Here is a 20,657-nt window from a genome sequence, read left to right on the forward strand (position 1 = left end):
GCTTATTTACTGACACTCTTCTCCCATTGAGAACGTTAAGTTCCTGAACCACAGGGCAGTTTTCTGTCAGTTCACTGCAGTATCCCAGCGCCTGGGACGTGGAAGAGCCTCAACAAATATTCGTCGCATGAACAGAATGAAGGAGATGGGAATATCACTTGAAGCAGTAAGTCCCCTTTACAAGACACTGAGCAATTTAAGTGAGACACCATAATTGCTGTCGAATACCAGAGGTTAGAACACGCGTAAGATTTAAAGGGCAAAACAAAATGGGCAAAGGCAGACTCGTAGGCTGTGCTGGGTCCCCAGACTCAATATGTGATCTGGCAGTGAAATTGGGACTGACCCTCCAGCTCTGGGGGATGTTGGAGGGGCCGTGGAAGAAACCAGCTTGACAGTGGCTATCCCAACAGAACAAGGAGGGCTCCTGTTTCCTTGAGGATTGCAGAACATCAGTTTCATAAATGCCTTTGCCAAGAGGTTCTTCTTGGGCACGGCCAGGCTGGGCTCAGCCACAAGCAGAATATAATGCTGAGACCCAGCAAGTACTGCTTTGGGCCTGGCTGCAAGGGGTCAGCGCTTCACGTCCACAAATGGTTGGGCTGCTCCAGTCAAACAAAATTCCAACAAATAATTAACTTTAGAAATTCTTCTGTTCAAACTCCAGCTTTTAAATCTCAGCCAGGTCAGCATCCTATATGTAAATTTTACAGGTTTTCTTATCATAAGTTTTCCTTCTAAATGTACCTTAATGTTGGCTAAGAAACAAATCATTCCAGATTCTCATCATTTAATCGAAGCATTTAAAGAAAATAAAATGATCTCAACTTGTGATGAATACAGTAAACCGTTCTCTATATTATATTTACTTCTCCATAACATATAAAAGTTGTTTAAAATCAGACACAAATGGCACAAAACCCTTTGTTTACTAATGTAAGCTATTTGATTTTCATTTGCATAAATTGAAAAATAAAGGTAACAGATTTGATAATGACAATAGCTGCCTTTTATTGTCCACATACGATGTGTCAGTCATAATATATTTACATTTTCAAACATCTTTTCTAACCTTCATATTAATGGCTTAAAGTAGATAATATTATCCCCATTTTACAGTGGCGGAAACTGAGGCTCAAAGTGGTTAAATGACTTGCCCAAAGCCATACAGCAGTAAGTGGTAGAGTTGAGATTCAACTCACACAAACCTAAAAAATGTTCAGTTGCTTGATTCTTTAAGTTTCAAAATCTAAGACCACACAGCAATCAGATATATAAGCTGCAGAGGTTTTTATGTTTGTATTTTTATTTTTTCACATCTCTGTAAGCAGCAGCTAACCCTGCCTTGATTACCAGCTCACTACAGGCAAACATGGACTCTTCTCTTCATATTCTCAGGACCTCGAGCAATGGTCAACAGAGAATGAATGGAGGAGTGGGGGACAGGGAACAGGAAAGGACGATGGGAAGCAAAAATCCAAGTCTCCTAACATACATGGAGGGCTTACAGGTGCCAGGCGCCATCCTAAATGACATGTGTGAATTCACTCATTCAATCTGCACAACAATGCTATATGGCAGATATCACTGTCCCTGCTTCAGCCGTAGGCAACTGAAGCACAAAGTTAAAGAATAGGCTGTTTGAAGTGACAGAGCCAAGACTGGCATCCAGGTGGTTTGGCTCCCGAGCCTATGGTCTCGAGCACTGTATCACCCTCCCGCCCATCTCTGGGTCTGCAGTATGAAGGCAGCACCTGCCATGGGTACACACAGCTCCATCCTCAAACTTTTGCGAATACTGGAAGTTTTAAGTAGACAAAGCAAACACTGATACATATATAAAAACTGGCTAAATTCTGCTCTCTCTCAACTCAAGGTCTACAGTCTTGAGCTACTCATTTTAAACTAATCTTGCACGGTGTGTGTTAGTTTGGTTGTTTTAACTTTTCTTCCTATGGGCTTTTATATCTATGATTTGTGTGTACAGTTCAGTAGTCCCACCAGAGTGAAACAGAGGTTGATTGAAAAGAGGGGCAAGACAGGCAAGGAAGAATGTTCTCAGGATGGGCGAGCTCAGTCTAGATCTAGATTTAGATTTAATACCAAGGTTTCTAAGAAGAGGTAATGAAACCACCACTCTGGTAGAGAGAATACGGTAAGTCCAGGACAAGTGGTACCTAAGAGCCATGGGGGAAGGGTGCAAGGTCACGTGGTGTTTGGGGGTGGGACAAAGAACATCATACATGGGTCAAGCTTGGCCATCAGGTTGGGGTTAAGAGATGGGCTGTTAATTCCTAGCAAAGGGTCACCACAGGACAGGTGGCAGGAACCAAAGGAGAACCCCAGTCCTAGGACCTAGCGTCCATGGGGTCAAGAAGGAATGTTGGACCAGATCCAGGTGGTGGCAAAAGAAGCCTAGGGGTTAAGGCAGAAGCCTGAGAGCCAGGCCTAAAAGTGAGTTCTAGGCATTAAGAGGGTGACTGCGCCTTGGCCCTCCCTGCTGTAGGGAAGAGGCAACTTACACATTGCCTGTCTCCGATTTAGACTGGTATAAAAACTGGGTGGTGCTGATCCTTCAGGGAAAGTGATCAAAGCGTCAAACTCTCAAGTTGGGGAAGGCAGAGGAAATGAAGCAGTGACTGGTATGGGACACAAAATGTGATCTATATTTACAATGCTATTCAGTTGAATCAAGCACAAGATTATAACAATAATATTAATATATGCACACATGTGTACACGTTTGTAAGCATATGTATATGTGTGTGTATACACCACAAAACTCAAGGGAAGCATGGCAGTGACAAAGGCCCCTAAGGATGCAGTTCTCTGGAAGGACTCAGGGCCTTCTTTCACCCCTCCCTGGTTTACCTGCTCCTACCCTTTCATTGAAGAATCACTGTGTCTACGTGCCAATTGGCTCTGCCCCAAATTTCTCACTCCGCCTTATATTCAACATGGCGAGCATGAATATTAATCAGGTAATTTCTGGTAATGAGTTTCCTCAGCACAGTGTTCACTTTCTTTTCGGTTTTGATGGGTCAATAAAGTGCCAATTGATGCCAGCCAGAACATAAATGACCCTGCCAGAAGGAATCAGTCCAGCAAAACCTGTTGTTATCATAAAATGGCAGGCTCATTTTGAAAAGTTTAGCACTTTCTGGAAGAGCGCTGGTTGACTGACCGATTTCTAAGGTGAAAAGTCACCAAAAATGGTGCAAGCACAAATATTTCAAATAATTCCGACAACGAGAAAGCTTATTTATAAGGAAAGATTATTTGTGCAATCTCAGTGTCGAAACAGTATATGGAAATTGATCACTAGTTTATCTTTAATTTTTAAGATCATTCTCCTTCTCCTCTTCTCTCTCTCCCCTTGCTCTCTTGTTTCTTCTCACTTTATGTATAAAAATGCAACCACGCTGAACTAAAGCAAATTGGTTTAATTCCCTGGAGGGAGCATGAACAAATTTTCCCAGCAACTTTCTACTAAGGCATTTGTGTATGGGTATGTGAATGGAATGTGGAAGCAGTCAGCTACGTAAACCAGTAATCAAATGAAACATTACCCGTTTCAAAGTGCCCTGAAACAGCATTAACATCACCAGTTAAAACACTGGGCTTGGGAGAAAGAAAAGTGGCCAAAAAAGAAAAAAAAGTAAACATGTAGGTGGGACATGTGGTAGGGGTGGAGGTGGTACGGAGGGAAGAATAAAATCCACAGGGAATTAATTCTCTTTCAAAAGCAAATCTGTCGCAGGAGTGCTAGCAGGAGGTCTCTTTGATGGGATAGAAGAAAGGAGTAGGGCTTCCCTGGTGGCGCAGTGGTTGAGAATCTGCCTGCCAATGCAGGGGACACGGGTTCGAGCCCTGGTCTGGGAAGATCCCACATGCTGCGGAGCAACTAGGCCCGTGAGCCACAACTACTGAGCCTGCGTGTCTGGAGCCTGTGCTCCGCAACAAGAGAGGCCACGACAGTGAGAGGCCCGCGCACCGCGATGAAGAGTAGCCCCCGCTTGCCCCAACTAGAGAAAGCCCTCGCACAGAAACGAAGACCCAACACAGCCAAAAAATAAATAAATAAATAAATAAATTAATTAATTTAAAAAAAAAGAAAGGAGTAAAGAATACATTCAATAATTTCATCAAATTGAAATTTCAGCAGTTTACTTAAATTGCCAAATCATTAGACACTTATAAAAGTGTTTGCATGCACCCACTTTGAGCCCCTTCTAAAATAACAGGTAAACAGAACATGATTGTAATAAACATTAAGGGTTCTTTTCTCTTTTATGGCTGAGACTTCTGTTGAAACACTGGTCCTTCAGGATCACCAAGGGGTAGGACATTCTTTCATTCCTCAAACAGTTGCTCAACAAACGCTGCACAAATCTGAACTCTTTGTGCAGCCCTTGATGTTGGGGATACAGAAATACAGAAGAATTCTTACAGATCTCAAAGAGATCTATAATGTGACTGGCCCCAGGCCCCGCTCTCCTCACATCCGCATGGCATGCACAGTACCAGTGTTTCCTCTCAGGATGGTTTCCACAGTCCCGTGGACTCTGCCTATGACCACGAGCTGGAGTGGAGACGGCCAGCAGCCTCCTCCACAGAGGACCTTCACCTGAACTTGGAGCTCATTCGGCCTGCACACCTGATGAATACCATGCACTTGTTCCCTTTCACCACTTTCCCTCCAAATGATTTTTCTAAAAATCTAACCAAGGACATGCAAGAAAGGAGCCTACAGTTGCTTACAGCTCTGGGTGGCCCCAGATGGCTTGGGGGCAGGGGATGGCTTTCTCAGTGGCCCGGCTGACCGTGGCCCAGTCAGTGATTACCTGCACAGGAGTGGCGGTCTTGGTAGAAGCCGTTCCCACAGGCAGACACGCACTGGCCATGCTGCATCAGCAGGGGAGGCCGGCAGGACGAGCACTCTAGCCCACTGGTGCACACGGAACACTGAGGCTGGCAGGCTGACTCGGACAAGGTTGGGAGAAAGAGGAAGGGAATCTCTGATTAGTTCAAGGGCACCACCCCAGTGCCGATTCCTACACAGCCCAATTCTGAGGCTCTGGAGACACAGAGAACAAAACAGGCAGGAAAATAACTCTAGAGCCTTCATTTATGTAGCACATACTTCATGCCAGGCACTGTGCAAAGTGCTTTACATATATGAATACATTTAATCTTCACAACAACTCTACGAGGTAGAGAGTGTTAATCCCAATGTTAATACTCATAGAGGTTAAGTAACCTGCTCGGGGTCAAGGTCACATGAAGCTGGCATTGGAAGCCAGGCAGTTAGGCTCAGGGGTCTATGCTCTTTTCTTCTTATCCAGTTGCCCCCAATATCTTTCTCACTCAACCATTTTACAAGAATATCCCTTATGGCAGAGATATAAATAACTTCCCAAAAGGCTGAAGATTATGAATCAGGAGAAAGAGTAGGGAGAAGTGAATAATTACAAAAATAATAAAAGTGGTTGATTTTTATTGAGGCCTGACTACATCCTAGACACTATTCTAGGCACTTTACATGTATTGACACATGTAATCCTCACAAGACCCTCCTGAGGAAGGTACTGGTATTACCCCACTTTACAGGTAAGAATACTGAGGCACAGAGAGATTATACTCACAACCAGGATATGAACCTACACACTCTTAAATGGATAATTAACCCCGCGAGTCAGAGATAGGAGAAGAAGTAACTATGATTTGGCCTCAACCAAGCCAAATTCTCCCAGGTAAGAGCTCCCTCCCAGATGTACTATAAGAATTCTGATTGCACGTGAACCCATTCTGGATCCTCTGGTAACCCACAAGAGATAAGCTCTGTTACCAACTATCTGTGTGATATTAAGCAAGCCAGATAATTCTCTGGCCCACAGATTTCCCATCTGCAAAATGAGAAAGTTCTCATAAGTGATCTCGAAGGCTCATGTCAACTCTAAAGTTCTATCTTGGATTATAGGAGGGTTTTTTTTTTTTAAGATTTTTTGATGTGAACCATTTTTAAAGTCTTTATTGAATTTGTTACAATATTGCTTCTGTTTTATGATTTGGTTTTTTGGCTGCGAGGCATGTGGGATCCTAGCTCCCCGACCAGGGATCGAACCCGCACCCCCTGCACTGGAAGGTGAAGTTTTAACCACCGGACCACCAGGGAAGTCCCTATATGAGGGTTTTAATAACTGATTCCGAGCATCCCAATGACTATCCTTGAAAGTTTCCAAAAGTGAAAAATCCAGCCATGACTACCTAGTAAGCATCTGACTGCCCCATCATCTACCTCCCCGGTAAGCCTGGAAACACCCATCAAATGTTAGAAGAAAGAGACTTGCAAGTAGAGAGGTCAAGTAGCCTACGGATGACATTACTCCCTTCTAATGGTTTTTGGAAATTGTTCACTTCCTGCGCCATGACCCCATCCTGGACACTAGTGAGCCTCAGTCCCCCTCTGGGCTGTCTGCCTGGAGCCGTACCTAAACAGAGAGCACCGGCTTGGTAAAATCCCAGACCACAGCTGTGCACACACCGTCCGTTCCGCAGCATCTTGGTGGGGTCCTGACAGAGGTCACAGTGGTCTGGCGACTGAGAGCAGGTCAAGCAGTCTGGGTGGCAATGAACTACAGTCAAGGCCAAAGAAGAGGAGAACTCAGTAAAGACCATGTGATTTTTCTTACATCCTTCTAACAAAGGATCTATGGGGTATATGGACCTGTATAGAACACGGAGAACAGAAAACTCTGGTCCCTATGAAAAAGGACCCCAAATAGCAAAACTGATTTCAATGCAAGATTTCAAGGAATTGCTCCTTGTCTGAAATACCATCACTGTCTCCTGTATCCTTAAAGTGAAGACGCTAAAAACCTTACCCAACTAGCCCTATTGAATGCTTCTACCTCCTAGAATACCTTTAGAAATAGGAATGACTAGCGCCATAATATTGAATAGATGATTTAAGCAGATTCAATAATTTATAATTTCTTAAACGTTCTTCTTAACCTTTGATGTGCATAAAAGGTTAGGGCGTAAAACCTACACTGCTTAAAAATAGATATTATTTTCTTAAAAAAATACAGTCAGTTTTCTTCTTTTTCTCCAAGATTTTAAATCTCATTCCCAGTAATTGGGATCATCACTGAACTTAGTGGTAATTGTCAGCAAAGGACGTTTTCAGTTTTCGAAGTTGTCAAGGACCTAATTTTCAAGGTATGGGACACTCTAATATGCTAAATATTTGTTTTGAAAAGCCCGGAGAGCCACTTTAGTGAAGGTAACATAATTAAACCCTAACGTTGCTATTCTTTTCCCATGGTAAACTCTTCACAGAAACACTGATTAGCCAGAATACATTGAATACAACAAGTGCAACTGCCTATATGAAAAACTGCAACCCATGGATGAAAACAATTAATTATGAAATATGAATAGAAGGAAATGCCACTTCTCCAAGAGAGACTGAGCTTATAGGCAAAGTACTGCTCAGCCAGAGCAACTTTAGTGCTTGCCAACAATTATTAACTGGAACTAATTCAACCCCAGGTGATTTGAAGGCAGAGTTGCAGAACAAGTAGATAAAATTTTCTTTTGGAAGAAATTAATGAGTCTTTAAACTTCAAAAACCCATCTGAGAACTCCAAAAGCCATCTGTTTAACAGTTCACCTTAAAGAAATGAACGTCCATAACAAACTTTCAGCAATTTTTCTTCTATCTTCAACAATGGAACAGTCCTAATGCATATATTTGCTTTTACAAGTTGTCAAATATTATGCTATTTGATGTTCACAATAATTTTGCAAGGTAGATAAGGCTGTTTTATCAACAAGAAAATAAAGATTCAGAGAGGACCAATGACTTGTGCAAGGTCACATACTCATAATCAGTAGAGTTTGGCAAATACATGGAGAAAGCATCATTTGTTAGAAAGATTAAGAATAAACAAACAAACAAACACAGTGGGTGACTAAAGAAAATGAAGCAAGGGGTGGGAGGAGAGGAGATCTCTCTGAATTTTTTGGCAGTAAAAACATGTCAGCAGAAATAAACTGGACATGGACCCACCTGATGTGCAATCCGGACAGCACTGTCCCTCCACCACCTGAGCTAGTGTGGCTACCGGACACGGAGGACAAGAGGGCTCGTAGCACGTTACCTGAGCCCCCCGGCACTCACACAGCTTGCAAGGGCCATCCTGCCACTTCTCCCCCTCCTGCAGGAAACGGTAAAGAATGACGTTGTTACCACAGTGCAGAGATTCAGAAGACAGTTTGCTGGTGGAGAACGTATAATTTCCATAAGAGACAAGGTGAAGGCTCCTTGTTAAACCTAAGTCAAAGCTAACTCTGAAATAGGACAGTGGTAGAAGAGTTCTAAATTTAAAAGGATAGTATCTCTCCTTCTTTGTTTATAATTGGTTTATTTTAATGTAGAACCCAGGCAGAAAGATAAAGTGCGAAAGCATTCTGGAACTTCCAGAATAAGCAAGAAGCATATAACACTTGTTTCTCAACCTATCTCAGCAAAAAAAACAACAGCAACAACAACAAAAAAACACACAAAAGGGGATTACTATGTACCTAGTGATTAGCAGGTACATTAAATACAGTCTTTATAATAACAGTAGGAATCTGTTTAAAACCCTGAATTTCCTTATCGTTATTACAGTAAGAGTAACAGTAGGGTCATTGTATTTTTAAAATGACAGCTCTTGCATGCCCACTTTTAGTGGGCTGTGGATGTGCCATAGGCTTTCTCACACTGAATATTCTTTTCAGTCAAGCAAACAATGGTAATAAACATTAGTACTTTGACAGAGAGTCCAAAGTGAATTATAAAGAGCAATTCCTTTTTGCTCGCTGTCCTATTCACCCTGGAGATAGAAAGGAGAAAAGGTTCCTACAAGAATGTTTAGGGAGATGAAAGACGTAAAACAAAAGAGAATAAAAGAGCATACTTGAAAATAAAGCTCTGATAAAATGTTTGTTAAGCCAGCTGATGTTAAGCATTCCAAACAATTAATGTGACAGTATTTAGCAACAGTGAATGACAGTGTTAGAAAAATGAGGAATATTATCTTGAGAAGGTAGAATTGCTTTTCTTCCATTTCAAGGCAGACTGGGTTCCTGGCCCCCTTATTCTATAACCTCAAAAACTGTAAGCTTGCTCATGTGAACAAACACGCTTGCACTTTCCCTTAAAAAGAAATCATACAACGTTGTCCTGCAAACAACTTAGAGAGAATGAACACTCAGTAGTGCCTGGGGAACAAACACACCCCAGACCCAAAAAGCTCTCTCTTCAATGCTTCGCAGTACATGAAATTGTGCTGATGGGTAAACTGAGTTTTCCAGGCCAGAAAAAATGAGGAGAAAATCATCACAAGAAAGGGAAAGGACCTGTGTAGGAGCTTGTAGTTGGAGAAGTGTTAATTATCATTTGTGGGGCAAAAAAATAAGCTAAAGAAAGGAGGATAAGTTCAATAAATCCAAATCTTGGTTATCATTACAATTCTTAATCCCAGACCACATTGTCATCAAATACGCCTGTTAAAAATACTAAGGCACTAAGTTTCCCCAGGACAGTTTGTGCAGATAATTGCTTAAAATGATTCTATGCATATCTATGTACAAGCTAAAAATCTATACTTACTGGAATATGTTTAACTTTACTCGCATTTGAGGACATCTAGGAACAGAGAGAAACAGAAACATATTTATTATTATACCACTAAAAACACCACTAGGCTGATCTTCTCATGTTTTCATTAGGAAATATCCATTCTTCCCCAAGTAACAAGCAACTTCATTCACTGGTTGTGAGTAGAAATAAAATCTATCTATATCAAAAACAAGAAAAGCATACCAATATGAAGTGAAGACAACATGCCTAGGGAGTATTTTTGAATTCTTATTCTCACGTTGTGCTGGGGTATTTGGCTTCAATTCCCCTCAATACGAAGGACTTTGCAGTCAAGAGATCTAAGCTTATAAGAGCAAATTCTTGAAACTTATATGGGACTGGAGCATCATGGGGATTTGTGCTTACTTAAAACAACTTGCTTTTGTTTAATTCCATTTGGTTTAATTTACCTCCAAAAATGGACAGGGAAATTAATACTGTGATTGAGAGAGAAAACTTGAATTCAATATTTGCAGAATTTAATCTCCTAAATTCTTAGGAAACAAGGGTGACTAAATGATGAAATATCAATATGAAACAAACAATGCCAACAGCATGATAATAAGCATAATAATGATCACATTTTTAAGCTTTCTTATATGCCAGATATTGTGCTAAGTTTACACATATCATCTCAATAGACCAATGAGGTAAGTACTGTTTTTATCTCTATAACTGAGGATTAAGTAACTTGCCCAAGGTCACAGTCAGTATGTGGCAAAGTAGGGATTTGAACTCAGAGCCTGAATGTTAACCCTATGCAATACTACATGCCCAGCTTATACAAAAAACTGGCAGGTTGACAGATGCAGTTTACCCAGATCGTAAGGAAAAAGGTTGTAGGAATCACTTCACAAATCAAAGTACCTTATCCTAATTCTTATAATCCCTTTTTGATTGGTCAGTGATGCAACTGTACTTATGATCAACTGGCATACTTTTAAGAACACATTGAATTTATCAACATTCCAAGAACCCCATGTGGAAAATAAGGGCTATGTAAACAGAGCAAATTTGAAGAGATTAAGATAAATATTTTTCCCTTGGGGTATATAATTTAAAAAGTACAGACTTAGGGAGAAATAAAGCTTTAGCTAATAGAGTTTTAGAGTTGGACTATTGCAAAAACCTTCTAAATGGACCACCTACTTCCACTCTCACCCCCCTCCGTCACTGGCCCACGTGGCAGCAAAAGTGATCCTTTCGCAAGTAAGCCCCATCACAGCACTGCTCTGATCAAAACTGCCCAGAAGCTCCCATCTGCATCAGGGCAAAACCAGGGTCCAGGCTACCTGCTGGACCTCACCTCAACTCCTTTCCCCCTCATTCCTTGCCTCCAGCCAAACTCACTTTCTTGGACATGCCAAGCACACTTCTGCTTCACTGGTTTTTTTATTTGCTGATCCCTCTTCCTGGTATGTTTCTCCCGCAAGATATCCCTGGCTCGCTCCCTCACTTCCTTCAGGTTTTGCTCAAATTTCTCCTCATGAGAAGACTTTCCCCATCATCTGATGTAAAAGAGCACCTCCCCGCCTCAGTTACTCCCCAGCTGCTTTGTTTTCCAGGCAGCACCCATCACCACCTGACACGTGTGTTTGTTGTGTGTGTCCCCACGCTAGAACTGAAACTCCCTGAGAGCAGGGACTCTGCATGCTGTGTCGGCTTCTGTATCTCCAATACCTGGCACATAGTAGGTGTGCAATCATGTTCGTTAAACAAATGAATGGGTAAATGAAATGAGAAGGAAATGCCCCCTCATTAAATTAGTTTTGAATGATTAATTTTTGTTAGTCTTCGGTTATTAGCCCGATACTCACAAATTCTGCATTTTCTTCATACACACAATAACCATTCCTTGAAATGCATTCAGGACAGCATTTTCCATCTAAGTGAATTAATTCTTCACCCTGTAGAAGTAAGGGTTGCACAGGCACATATCAAATTAACATCTCCAGGTAGCAGCGCTCAATTGCGAAGCGGCTGAATTCCCTGACTGGAATGAAAAACCTGAACCCACCCCTCTCTTTTGGCCCATGACTTATTCCATCTCCCCTGTGCTATCTTCCTATGAAAAGCCTGGTCAATACAGCTCACCCCTTCCTCCAAGTGCTTTTGCTTTCCAGTTCTGGTGATACTTGTGCATGATTTCCTACCCATGACCAGGAAATTCACATGAAGAAGAAGAATGGCCAAGAGTAATGTTATAGTCTTGGAAAGTATGAGTTTCAGGAAAGGATCAGGCTACCTTAAATATACAAGGCTTGAACTTGTGAGTTGGTTTCATTAACAGTGCTCAAATCAAACCAACATTTTCCCCTGAATACAAATCAGACACATCCCTATATGCACAGACGAAGTCTCGGGCATAAGTTAAACAGCAGAAAACTAATTTCTATTCAATATTCTGAAACTGTTATCCAGTTCACATAATCACTATTTAAAAAATTATAAGGGGAAGGAAAGACATGCCACACTAGGAAGGTAGATGTTAAACTTTCAAAGTTATCATTTTAACTTCCCAACATCAATCATTTCAAATTTTTTATTTTTATCACAAAATAATAAATGCTTACTATAAAAAATTAAATCATTCTGAATTCTATAACTTAGAAAACATAATTTCACTGTAGTCCTACCTCCCAGGGAATCTGCTATTAAAAATACAACCTCTATTTACAATTTTTCATATGCATATACTAACATCTAATATCTATAGGCTAAAGAGTATTCTTTAAAGCACTTTCCACTTCCTAAAGATATATCTACTTTCTAAAAGATGGTGATGTTTCTTTACATGAAGACATTATTTAATTTGTGATTTATATTACATTTGAAGTGCAAAAGCCATCATAGGTAAAAATGGAATAATGTAAAATTGCATAAACAGAATAATCACAATATTTTATGTTTAAAAACGCTGTGCACTAAAGAAAAATATAAAATAAAAGCTTTAGTTGTCTTTGAATTGTAGCATCATGAATGGATTTTAAAGTCTCTTTTCTATTTCTCTTGAGTCTTCAGTTTTCTAAAATGAATATGTATTATTTTAATGAAGGAAAAGATCACTTTTAAAAGAAACACAAAAATATATGAATGACTGTAACTTTTTATAGTATCTGAAAAGTTATTTCAAAAAGCAGGGAGTTAGATAGATCACTGTCCCTCAAAATTTCATGCCAGTCAGAGGCCAAAGGAGAGCATAGTGTGCTGTAAGGAGCAGACGTATTTACCTATAAATTGTTTTGCAGAAACGTGACAAACCAGCTGGTAGTGAAGGCCTAACCCACAAACACAGTGAAATTTGCTTTCAAAGCATATAAAGGGGTTTATAAACATGTAATCTAAGTCACTTAAAACAATGTTTTGAAACAAGACAGAGTATGTGTACTTCTATTAAAGACGAAATGCATGAGAGATTCTTGAGTGCCCACTACAATACCTACAGACAAAACTGAAAATGGAGCCTGCATCACCCGGATAAGGCAAAAAAGGTAGCTTTTCTGAGTCTTCAAATGCTGCTGTAAATAACAGCAAGCCCTGCTCCTGGGGAACAAGGATGCAGTTTTGGTGAGGTAGGAATTTCTAAATAGATTTGCTATTTATAGACATCTGGATGCCCCAAACTGCAACAGTTCACTGTGGCAGGGAGCTTGCTCTAATTAGCATCTGACTTTGGCTTTGAGAAAAATTGCTTTGTGAAACAAAGCTAACTTTTTTCTTTCTAAGAGGATTCTGCTGCTTAGGCCAGATGGAATTTGCTAACCCCTCTCCACTGAATCACACCAACACTCATCCATCAGACGAAAGACTGTTATTCCACTAACCTGCCCATTGGAAAAGAAAACACTCTTTTGAGGGAATTTTCCTCTGCTGGAGAAAGGAAAGGCACCTCACGTTTACGGCATGCCTACCCTCTTCCGTGCACTTTGCTACAAGCTTTGATCTCCCCATCACTTTATCCCTCATACATGAATGCGTGGTCCTTTTTTAAAAAAAAAAAGTAAATTGACTTCTTCATCTGAATTCATGCTCAAAGATAATACTAAATATAGAAACACATGGAAATTGTCATATTGCACTATTCTACTGTTGATTTATTTATGTTTCAAAGTCCAGGAATTTGGTTTTATATATCAAAGACAAGGGTCATGCCATTTTCTCCTTTTTTTAACAAAGAAAAACTGTTTGCTGATTTCAGTGCAATTCGGAACACTGCTGCTGATAACAATGCAATAATTATTACAATGGTGCAGATGCACAATTTTGCCTCTTTTTCCAGAGGTTTACTTTTCTGCACCTTTGTGGATGTAGACATACTCAGACTTATTCCACCTTTGGTATGCAAGATTAGAAATCAAATGATCTTGATATATTTTAGAAAAGGCAGAAAGTAGGGTAGAATTGAATAAAAATACTAGTAGCATACTTTCACTGTTCCCCTTGGCAGATTTAGTCATTTTCTCCAGGTGCTCCTAATGCATTTAATTCATATTAATTCATAATCATTGATGCCACTGCAGATTATAATTTCTGTTTAGCTATCTGACTTCCACCAAAGCCTGGGAATTCTTGAGATTAAAATGTGCCTTATTCATCTTTTTATCTCCAAGCTAAGCAGAAGTTAGGAAGTTAGTATCCCAGGCTTTCATAAGGTCATTAGCCAGAGCTATTTACAGAAGTATGGCACAGAAGGAAGGCTAAGGGATATTTGTGTAAGATTCAATTTTGCTTAAAATTTCACCTCTGGTAGTGTATCCAGTTTAGAACCCAGTGCCTTAAAACAAAATATGGGTACGTGCTAGTTGATTCAAGATCTGGAGAAACAGACTAAAGGCATTACAAGTCCTCAATTCATAAAAGAGAAGATGGGTAGGCCTGGGAGGAGGAAGAGTTGGGACGAGATGGTGCTACGGGGTGACTTGGCGAATACTGAGGCCCTTTCCGCTTAAGCAGCTGCTCCCCATTTTCCTAAGATCAGAGGACAGGAACTGGCTTATGCTACCAAAGGCAGGAGCCACGGAAGATTGGCAGGTACTTGGAAATGTATTACACTGGGGATAGCGGGTCAAATTATTTTCTGTGCCTGAGACTCTTTGTTTAGACCTGACTGAAAATAGGTGGCTAAAGGACCCACCCTACCAGGATCCTTCTCCCAGATTTTCCATAAACCCTGGGATATTAGACAAATTAAAACCTTGGATATAACCCAGCATCCTCTGGGCAGACTGCCGAGGCCAGGAAGCTCAGCCTCAGCCCGAGAGCGAGGGAGACAGAGAAGGGCCCTGACTAGGGTTTTTCTCATCTTCATCCAACCATTCTGATTCCCCTGACATAAAGAAAGAAAAGCAATGAAAAGGCATGTGGAGGGAAATAAATCTGCAAAAAGCAAGACCCTCTTTACCTAAATGTGTCTCAGCTCTACCAAGACATAGAAGTAGAAGGCAACATGAATAAGAACTCTGTCGCTGACAGCCCTGTTTGAATGGCTGTTCCTCTTCGGGCACCGTGTTAAGAGGAGCTGAGACGTGGGGGGAGAAGTAGAAAGAAAAATGCCTTCACAGACACCCAGCGCTTCAGATCTTCCAAGTTGCCCTCATCGACTCAAGTTCACAACCCCACGGGAAACTGGTGGGGCAGATAGGAGTGGCGAGGGAGAAGGAGACAGCTTTAGAAGCAGTTTGTTGTGCAGCGGATCAAAATCGGGTGCAAAGGGGAAAAAAAGCCATCTCGCCACGGTATACATCTATAGTCCAAACAGAGGCTACTTTGTTAGAAGATTCTAGAAATTCTGCAGACAGCAGAAGTCAACAGAGGTCAACAGAGTTAATTATTTATGAGGTCTCCCTCCCTGTCTCTTTAAAACAAAAACAAAGACATAAACACATTTCAGGGACTTCCCTGGTGGCTCAGTGGTTAAGAATCTGCCTGCCAATGCAGGGGACACAGGTTCGAGCCATGGTCCGGGAAGATCCCACATGCCGCGGAGCAACTAAGCCCGTGCGCCACAGCTACTGAGCCTGTGCTCTAGAGCCCACGAGCCACAACTACTGAGCTCACGTGCTACAACTACTGAAGCCTGTGCACCTAGAGCCCGTGCTCCCCAACAAGAGAAGCCACTGCAATGAGAAGCCCGCGCTCCAGAACAAAGAGTAGCCCCCGCTCGCCACAACTAGAGAAAGCCCACATGCAGCAACGAAGACCCAACGCAGCCAAAAATAAAAAAAGACAAAAAACACATTTCATTTTCTTTCCCGATTCACAGGAGCAGCCTCTAGGTGTTGGCTCTCCTCTCTGCTAAACGCTGCCAGCGGGGCCTGCAACAGAAGCCGGGCCACCGGAGCACCTGCGGACTCTGTTTCACAACCAGAGCGAGCTGGGCGGCCACCAGCGATGAGGCCCAGCTGCGCTGGCTGATAGGCTAATGTCCCATGTCATCCCTTCCAGTCCATGGCTCTGGCTCAGGGCTTCCTATCTGACCAGATGCACTGCGAGCTAAAAGCTCCAGGAGGTTGCTCCAAATCAGTCTAAACAAAGAGTGGCATTTACTTTACACCACAGAATCCTCATGCTAAAAGCCTCCTTGAAATTGAGCGTTCAACCTGGTCGTCCCCTCTCCTGCCGAGAGGGAAGGGACAGGTGAGGGACCACCCATCCCGCCGGAGACAGCATTACAGTCCAAATGGAGATGCCTTCGTTCCTTACCCGGGCACACTCCACTTTGGCACACTCCCCAGTCCGGCAGGTCACTTGGCCCCGGTCACACGTGCAGAACTCACAGGCCGAGCCCTTCCATATTTCATCCTGGTACCGCACAAGCCCCCCATGCGAGCAGCTTCCAGCAGGAGACACACAGTCCTCGCAGCATTGCCCATGACGCTGAGCCCTTCTCTGACCCTGAGGAAACAGAGAGAACGGCGGGGAAAGTGCAGTGGTCAGGAGGGCTCGAAAACATCCCACCTGATGGGGCAGAAGGACATAAAACACCAACTCTGTGTGCTGTTTTCTTCCCCCGCCTAACCCAGCTGAGGCACGTTCCCCTCCACCTCCACCTCCTTCCTGGGAAGCAGGTCCTTCCTGCTTCCGAGCGTCGTAAAAACTTTTGATTCCCTCAAAGGACACACTGGACTAAGAAATGCATTTCCTAAATGACCCCGAATAAAGGTTCGAAAATCAAGCTACACACTCTCAAATACCTTTTCGCATCTTAACGGAGGGCATGCCTGTTTGTGGCACCTGACCTCACCCTGGTCACATATACACGTGGTGCAGGCGTTTTCACTCCACTGCTCACCATGCTGAGTGAAGAAAAGAAACAAAAAAGTGGAAAATCAAATGTCACATATATCAAGTAGAAACACAAGGCACATGACACAATTTTTTATCATAGTTTTTAATTGAGCCATATCGAATGTACTCCTGAGAAATAATATCATTTAGGCAGCAAGAGGCTCCAAGAAAAAAAAGTCAATAAATGTCCAAAGAACTTTGGATTCGTTTTCATCCAACTATATTCATTCCACAGATGCCTTGAGGGCCTGCTCTCTGCCAGGCACACAGAGGGCCTGGAACATCAAGATTAATAGGAAGACCCTGTTTGCTGGCTACTCGATGGTCATTCTTTAGCTCTTCTTTGCTGGGAGACCCAGTTCTCACTGCTACACACTCACGTTCCCAGCTTCCCTTGCAGCCAGTGCACAGACTTTGTCCCAGTCCCAACCGAGGGGACCTCATGGGAAGTGTGCTAGAGCAGCAGAGGTTGAGGAAAAGACTCTTCTCCCCCATAAAAGAAGAAAAGCCCACCCCTTTCTTCCACCAGGCTTTAGTCAAGATTGGTTGAGGATGAGCTGCCTGAAGCTGTGGAAGCCACACTGGGACATGAGGTGACAAGACAGAAAGCAAATGCCAACATGCTGAGGATGGCAGGGTGGAAAGATCAAAAGAGTGAAAATCCTTGACAACATCACTGAGACCTGGATTGATCAACCCTGCAACTGTCCCACCTCTGGGCTTCTTGTTATATGAGATAATAAATGTTTCATTTTAGCTACTTTTAGAGGAGCATTTCTGTTGCTTGCAGCCAAGGACACCATAACAGGTACAGAGGCTCTCTCTTCCAGAAGAAATTAACCTAGCACATATGTGGCTACTGTATTGGACAGCACAGATCTAGTATATACAAAAATCCTTTCCCCGTTAGTTATTTTCACTTACCTTTCAAGGGACCCATCTAGAATTTGTGTCATCCATCCCCTAATACTCAGTTCCAGATTCTCTACTGAGAGTCAAAAATCCCAATTTCTATTTGGTTTTCCTTAGAATGACAGGCAAACAAGGGAAGCAGATGGGTTAATTTTTTATATATTCTTTGCTTTCGAATAACGTAACCTTCTTTTGGCTCAGCTAGGCAGTCCCAAGTCAGAACATTCATTCATTCAATTTGTTGCACTTACTTTTATTTAGTACCTACTATGTGTTGGGTAGTTAGCTAGACTGCCCCAATAGTACTTTCAAGTTTTCAGGCTCCACCATCCCCAGTTTCTTGCCCTTTTCCCTCTCTCACCTTCCACTCCCATACTCCCGACCCCACTGTAAGGCAGGGGGACACTGTCTCTTGATATCAGTGCATAAAATCCAACCAAAGCAGGCAGACATTCCCAGAGCCTGCAACATTAAGTGTAAACTGACAGTAACCAATGATAGTCTTTTTTCCCTTCAAGATGTGTGAACATTAAGTTCACCAAGGTTCATGAGCCAGGTGCTGCCTGCCAGCACATTCTTCTGTATTTCTAATCCCCTCCGATTTAATTTTTTCACAAAGGCTTCCCATGAAGAGAAGAAAAAAGCCGTTTATGAACTGAGTTACTAATCCTGGCAAAGAGTCAGACGTGGGTGGGGGAGGTATGGTGGTTAGAAGGGCAGAGGGCAGATGTGTAAGAATGGATGTCAAAACACCTACATGGGGCACATCAGAGCTTACCTCGTAAACTCGGCCAGCTGCAGAGCAGGATCGCGAAGAGCACTGTGGGCAACATTTTCCAGGGACTCGGACTACGGTTTCATCCTTAACGCCCCAAAAACAGGCCATCAAAAGGCGGTGTTAATAAAATCCACAACAGTAGGAAAATTTCACTCACAGCCAACTCAGTCATGTGCCTCAAGCATCCAGAAACAGCAATTTCCTCTCGTTTAATATTTAGTAGTCACCTGGTGCTTTGATAAGAATTAGCACTTTTCAGGGCAGCGTGACTCTTAAGAAGTTTGCACATTCCTCAAGTCCCATCCACTTCTAAGAACAAACAAAAGCACAACTAATAACAATAATAATAGTACTTCGTGTTTGCCAGGTACTGTTTTAAGTGTTTTATGTGACCCTGTAAAGTAGATGCTCTTATCCCACCTTCACAAACAAGAAAAGTAAAGATCAGAGAGGTTGTGTGACTTGTCTGAGGTCACAGAGCTGACCTGGTAATAGTAAATGGTTGGCAGAGGGACTTCAGAGCACCAACCATTCAACACTTAAGAACATTTACCCTCCTGCTGAGTCACTGCTAATCTCAAAGTGAAGGTATCCCTCCCTTGACAAACTACCTCACTATTCTTTTGCATCTTTATGGGAATCCACACATTTATATATATGCATTAGGAGGTCCTTAACATGAAAAAAAAATCAGTCATGCCCCTAGATATCTAGGAATAAGCCAGTGCAGAGAAATGTGGGTGACAAACACTAGATGCCCAAAGAACCCCCTACCGCCTTATTCCTACAGTTTCAGCTCTACCACCTGCACCCCCAGAATATTAGACCCTTTGTCACCGCTGCCCTAAGAATTTTCACAGCAACAATCTCCTCGTTAATGCCAAAGAATCAGCTTCTCACTTTGACATCACCACAGCCTTTTGAATGGAAGGAAGGTAGGCAAATTAAAGCCAAGAGAAGGAGGATTAGAATAAACCAAGTTTCAATGACTTAGAAGTGGTAGATCTTATACGGAAGACACCTCCTGAACAGTTAGCTGCACTTTCTTTTACAAAAAGCAGAGAATGAGATTTTATTATCATGGTTGCTATGGAATTCACTCAGCAAGAAAAGAAGGCTGGTGTACTTTGGGACGTGTGTAGAGGGGTGTCAAGTAACCTTAATTTTTCATGGAAAGTTCCAGTCATGCTTTAGTGGCTTTTTTAACCCAATTATATATGATCAGCTAGATTAATGCATTACTATCTAATAGGAATTCATTTCAAACACCTGAATCACTGGAATTCACATGACAACTGTTTTCTCTGCTTTAGGTTACCTTATTTCTTTATAATTCTGTAAAAATATTATGACCATTGATGTTCAATAGAGTATGTGAAAATTGGACATGCATTGAAATCATTGAGCATTTCTTGACCTCAGAACTCTTGAGTTTAATGAAATTTCAGTGAGGAAGTAAAAATAAAGGTATATCTGATGTCATACTCACTATTCAGTCAGTTTATGGAAGTAAACAATGAACTTTTACAACGTTAAGTAAACAGGGGACAAATGTCATGATCACAAATCTTGAACAGAAATATAGAGGTAGTATGAATCTATCTTAACCAGCATGGAATAAACCCAAGGATAGTGGCAGAGTCAACTGGAGAGTGGGAGGTATGGGTGGCAGATAATTACCTGTGTAGAGGCTGGTACAGGAAAATCAAGTTTTCGATTCTTACTGGCAATACTTAATTATATATTTCACTGACAGAAACAAAACCTTTCTTCACAAATAGAGACCAAAAAGGGCAGGGAGGAAAAGCATTTAAAGAGAAAATATCCCATTACGTGAGAGAACTTCTTGACTGAGAATTGAGATCCCATCTGGGCTGGTGTTTTATAAGCAGGACTGGAGAGGCAAGTAAGAAGAAGGTGAGCAGCAAAGTGGGTTAGAGAAACGGGAAAGGCGTTTTAGCTGTACGTTTATGTTGCTATCATACACTT

The 20,657-nt window shown here is 41.9% G+C and overlaps 1 protein-coding gene across 1 annotated transcript in view; it reads right to left on the reverse strand.

The window, feature by feature from the left end:
• FRAS1 (Fraser extracellular matrix complex subunit 1) overlaps positions 1 to 20,657 on the reverse strand; it is a 440,782-nt gene that overhangs the window by 231,968 nt on the left and 188,157 nt on the right. Inside the window, exons 7-14 of the mRNA XM_068542136.1 lie at positions 18,669 to 18,752; positions 16,885 to 16,986; positions 16,394 to 16,585; positions 11,509 to 11,598; positions 9,662 to 9,697; positions 8,075 to 8,222; positions 6,492 to 6,635; positions 4,845 to 4,979 (exon numbers count right to left, since the gene is read on the reverse strand). Of these exons, the coding sequence (XP_068398237.1) occupies positions 4,845 to 4,979; positions 6,492 to 6,635; positions 8,075 to 8,222; positions 9,662 to 9,697; positions 11,509 to 11,598; positions 16,394 to 16,585; positions 16,885 to 16,986; positions 18,669 to 18,752 (931 nt within the window). The remainder of the gene's footprint in view (positions 1 to 4,844; positions 4,980 to 6,491; positions 6,636 to 8,074; positions 8,223 to 9,661; positions 9,698 to 11,508; positions 11,599 to 16,393; positions 16,586 to 16,884; positions 16,987 to 18,668; positions 18,753 to 20,657) is intronic.

Source organism: Eschrichtius robustus, chromosome 4 (assembly GCF_028021215.1).
Source record: "Eschrichtius robustus isolate mEscRob2 chromosome 4, mEscRob2.pri, whole genome shotgun sequence".
Classification (NCBI taxonomy): Eukaryota; Metazoa; Chordata; class Mammalia; order Artiodactyla; family Eschrichtiidae; genus Eschrichtius; species Eschrichtius robustus.